Here is a 5078-nt window from a genome sequence, read left to right on the forward strand (position 1 = left end):
TTAAGAGGCATAAAGCAATATTCATGCAGAATCTCTCAGAATTTATGCAAAAATGAAAACATACTGAGAACATATGGTTAGTTCAAGTACCCCAGATAAATTACATTCATCACTTTCTAGGAGTGTTTAGATAGTGAATTCAAAAAACAAAAAAACTTCAAATAAAAATTACTCCTATGTTCATGTATCTAAACTGTGAACACTAGCCAAAAAGAAAGATACAAAAGAATTTTGTAAATACATCTTCTCTGTACTCTACCCCCTTCTCTGAAGCCAGGATTTGGAGGGAGTGGTACCTGGTTAGGACATCACATGAGAATTCAATGTTTTTTATGGACATAATTTAAAGTCCAATACTGGGGAATCAGAGGACTAAAATCTCCAAATAGACATTTAATGTGTGAATGAACTGAGGGGCTTAGTTAAGCACCTGTTAAGGGCCTTTCTAGCTCAATAGTCTGTGAATCTAAAGACTTCTGGATCGTAAGGATGATGATTTAAATTTATGGAAAAATGTTTTGAAGGTCATAAAAATGCCACATATAACTTAAGTAACCATCTCCCCACAAAGTTAAACCTTTTCAAAGTTAAACAAGGTCATAGATTGATGAAAATATTTCAAATTATATATAAAACCAACACATTGTACCCCATGATTGCATTAATGTACACAGCTATGATTTAATTAAAAAAAAATTTTTAGGTCATAAAAATGCCAAATATAACTTAAGCAACCACTCCCCACAAAGTTAAACCTTTTCATTTTATTAAGTCCCTGTCCTTAGAAGTATCTACTATGCTCTGAGCCTACTAAATATTACATGTATCTAAAGAAAGCCTCTGTCAAATCCATGAGACCAAAAATCTACTTTATGAAAATGAGTGATTAATAGGATGAGTAGATTTGACAGCCTTCATATGAATGGAATTCCCTTTCCACCTAAAAGTAAGTTTTAAAACAAACCAAAAAAAAAAAGCCCACAGCGCCTGCCTGGCAGCCCTTGCCATCAGTTATATCCCTGTCCTGGCCCCTTAGGCGCCAGAGCCCTGAGGACTACATTACCCTTCCTGTTTCCCTAAACCCTAAATAGTACACTCTGTTAAAAATGGCATCAGTTTCTGTCTTTCACTTGGGGAAGTGGTGAAGCCAGAACTAGTGCCACATGCACTCTGTGGACATTTCGGTCTCCAATCTAGGGCCTGTTTAAGGAACCTGGTGTCACTAGTAGTGAAGACATGGGTGATGGTTCAGTTTTCTGACAAAAGTGGGTATATTTCCAGATTGGTCAATTTGGGGGGAGGGGGCAGAGGCTCAAAGAACATGAAGATGGAGCAGTAATAAACTGCCAATCAAGGGCTATCTACTCCAAGACTTGCCACTCAGATTGCCTGAACTGAGCTATAGCTTTCCTTTGGCGTTAAGTTGCTATAGTTCATTCCAGAATGCTACATCATTCCAGAATGCTACATCATAGTCACTGAGGAGAGGGGAAAAATCACTTGGAGAAATCACTTGTACTTTTAAACACCTATTTGAATGATATCTTGGATAGGTACTAGGTGACTTTGTCATTAAGGAGCACAGACTTACTAAACCTTTTTTTGGAAAGAATCCTGGAAAAACAAATACATTATAAGGTCATAGGTCCCAGTTAGTTGTAAAAGACTGGAGACTCAGTGTAGTTATGGCTTTCACAAATTACAGCAGTCTGCATCGAGCTCAGCTAACCTTCGAATATCTGCACACAAATTCAACCACTCATGAATTCTTATTTGGTGCTCTTGCTGAACTGGTTGATAATGCAAGAGATGCTGATGCCACCAGAATAGATATTTATGCGGAAAGGCGAGAGGACCTTCGAGGAGGATTTATGCTTTGCTTTTTGGATGATGGAGCAGGAATGGATCCAAGTGATGCTGCCGGTGTGATCCAGTTTGGGAAGTCGGCCAAGCGAACTCCTGAGTCCACCCAGATTGGGCAGTACGGGAATGGGTTAAAATCGGGCTCGATGCGCATTGGCAAGGATTTTATCCTCTTCACCAAGAAAGAAGGCACCATGACTTGCCTCTTCCTGTCTCGCACCTTTCATGAGGAGGAGGGCATTGATGAAGTGATAGTCCCATTGCCTACCTGGGATGCTCAGACCCGGGAACCCATCACAGACAATGTGGAGAAGTTTGCCATTGAGACAGAACTTATCTACAAGTACTCTCCCTTTCACACTGAGGAGGAAGTGATGGTCCAGTTCATGAAGATTCGTGGGGACAGTGGGACACTGGTGATCATCTTTAATCTCAAACTCACAGATAATGGCGAGCCAGAACTAGACATCATCTCAAATCCAAGAGATATCCAGGTGACAGAGACCTCCCCAGAGGGCACGAAGCCAGAGCGGCGCTCGTTCCGAGCCTACGCTGCTGTGCTCTACATTGATCCCCGGATGAGGATCTTCATCCATGGGCATAAGGTGCAGACCAAGAGGCTCTCCTCCTGCCTGTACAGACCCAGGATGTACAAGTTCGCGTCAAGCCGTTTCAAGACCCGGGCAGAGCAGGAGGTGAAGAAAGCAGAGCATGCAGCAAGGATTGCTGAAGAGAAGGCACGGGAGGCGGAGAGCAAAGCGCGGACATTAGAACTGCGTCTAGGTGGAGACCTGACTCGGGACTCCAGGGTGATGCTGCGACAGGTGCAGAACACAGCTATCACCCTGTGCAGAGAAGCTGATGTCAAGAGGAGGATCAAGGAGGCCAAGCGGAGAGCACTTAAGGAACCTAAGGAACTGAACTTCACTTTCGGGGTCAACATTGAACACCGGGACCTTGATGGCATGTTCATCTACAACTGTAGCCGCCTGATCAAGATGTATGAGAAAGTGGGTCCACAGCTGGAAGGGGGCATGGCCTGTGGTGGGGTCGTTGGGATTGTTGATGTGCCCTACCTGGTCCTGGAGCCCACACACAACAAGCAGGACTTTGCTGATGCCAAGGAGTACCGACACCTACTGCGAGCTATGGGGGAGCATCTGGCACAGTACTGGAAGGATATTGCTATTGCCCAGCGGGGTATCATCAAGTTCTGGGATGAATTTGGCTACCTCTCCGCCAACTGGAACCAACCCCCATCCAGTGAGCTGCGTTACAAACGCCGGAGAGCTATGGAAATCCCGACCACCATCCAGTGTGATCTGTGTCTGAAGTGGAGGATCCTCCCCTTCCAGCTGAGTTCTGTGGAAAAAGATTACCCCGACACTTGGGTTTGCTCCATGAACCCTGATCCTGAGCAGGACTGGTGTGAGGCTTCTGAACAGAAGCAGAAGGTTCCTCTGGGGATATTCAAAAAAGACTCAAAGACACAGGAAGAGAAGGAGAAACAGCTGACCGAGAAAATTCGCCAGCAGCAGGAGAAGCTGGAGGCCCTTCAGAAAACCACACCTATCCGCTCCCAGGCTGACCTGAAGAAATTGCCCTTGGAAGTGACCACCAGACCTTCCACTGAGGAACCTGCACGTAGACCTCAGCGTCCTCGGTCGCCCCCTTTACCAGCTGTGATCAGGAATGCCTTGGGCAGACCCCCTTTGGCGCTAGCTCCCAGACCAGCCAGCCAGCTTCCAAAGGCTCATATTATCAGTAATGACCTAAAGCCCCCTGCCTTGGCAGCCAGGGAGGAGGCTGGTATATCAAGATTGCTCCAGCCACCAGAGGCACCCGGAGAGCCTATGAACACACCAGTCAAGACTGATCCCCAGCCTACCCCTCTGTCATCATCTCCACTGCACAACTCCAAGAGCAGCCCAGTGGTTCCTGCCTCTGAAGTCATCAAGACTCTAGAGGTCCAGAAGTCAGAGCCGCCCACTGAACTCCCCCCAGCTACCCCTGGTCAAAAGAGAAGTCTTGGGGTCTCTGACGAGGAAGAGGCTGAGACGAGGAAGGAAAAGTGCAAGAAGGGCAAATTTGCTGTGAAGGAGGAAAAAAAGGGATTGAATGAGCTCTCAGGGGAAGAAGAGGATTCAGCTGAGCTGGAGATGGCTCAGAAGGAGAAAGGGCTGCACGTGGAGGTGCGTGTGAACGGGGAGTGGCACACAGGCCGTGTTACGGCTGTGGAGGTGGGCCAGAATGTGGGGCGATGGAAGGTGAAATTTGACTACGTGCCCACCGACAGGACACCGAGAGACCGCTGGGTGGAGAAAGGCAGCGAGTATGTGCGGCTGATGAAGCCCCCTTCTCCAGAGTGTCAGAGCCCTGACACACAGCAGGAAGGTGGTGAGGAGGAGGACGAGGAGGAGGAGGAGGACGAGGACGAGGAGGACGAGGAGGAGGCCGGGGTGGCGGCTGGGGTGGCCCAGCAAGCTATCGCCAAGGTGGAGCCCTGCACTTGGGAGGAGCCCTGCGCTTCCGAGGACACCTGCGCTTCCGAGGAGCCCTGCGCTTCCGAGGAGCCCTGCGCTTCGGTGGAGCCCTGCGCTTCCGAGGAACCCTGCGCTTCGGTGGAGCCCTGCGCTTCCGAGGAGCCCTGCACTTGGGAGGAGCCCTGCACTTCCGAGGGCATCCGCATTGAGCCCAACACTACTGCCCCAAACTCCAGCCAGGAGACCACTGACCTGCTCGTCCGGATCCTCCAGAATTGTTTACAGTACTTCCTGCCTCCCAGTTTTCCCATCTCGAAGAAGGAGCTGAGTGTTATGAATTCAGATGAGCTGATAGCTTTTCCTCTGAATGAGTACTTCAGACAGTACGAAGTGGGGATGCAGAATCTCTCCCTTTCCTACCAAGGCCGAGCCGACTCATGGGCCAAGGTTTCTGAGGAACGCCTGCGCACCTCGGAGAGGAAGCTGCGTGAGACCGAGGACAAGCTACAGAGACTGAGGACCAACGTCATGGCACTCCTGCAAAAGGTGCGGGAGGACATAGTCGTCAAAACAGACGATGAGCTGGACGCCTACGTCCAGGACCTCCTCACCCAGGGGTACTGAGTGTGGGAGCCGGAGATCAGCTCCCTTGCCCAGCTGCCTTTCAACTCAGCAGCTTCGGGGATGGGGAATTTATTTATGGGTTGGTGGACTTACCTTGGTTGGACTCAT

The 5078-nt window shown here is 48.9% G+C and overlaps 1 protein-coding gene across 1 annotated transcript; it reads left to right on the forward strand.

Moving 5' to 3' along the window:
- The first annotated feature begins 1626 nt into the window (after positions 1 to 1626).
- LOC128566452 (ATPase MORC2-like) lies at positions 1627 to 5078 on the forward strand. The gene is made up of 2 exons (XM_053563318.1): positions 1627 to 4289; positions 4344 to 5078. The coding sequence occupies exons 1-2, from the start codon at positions 1686 to 1688 to the stop codon at positions 4968 to 4970; spliced, it is 3231 nt and encodes a 1076-aa protein (XP_053419293.1). The 5' UTR covers positions 1627 to 1685; the 3' UTR covers positions 4971 to 5078.

This window comes from Nycticebus coucang, chromosome 15, assembly GCF_027406575.1.
Source record: "Nycticebus coucang isolate mNycCou1 chromosome 15, mNycCou1.pri, whole genome shotgun sequence".
Taxonomy (NCBI): Eukaryota; Metazoa; Chordata; class Mammalia; order Primates; family Lorisidae; genus Nycticebus; species Nycticebus coucang.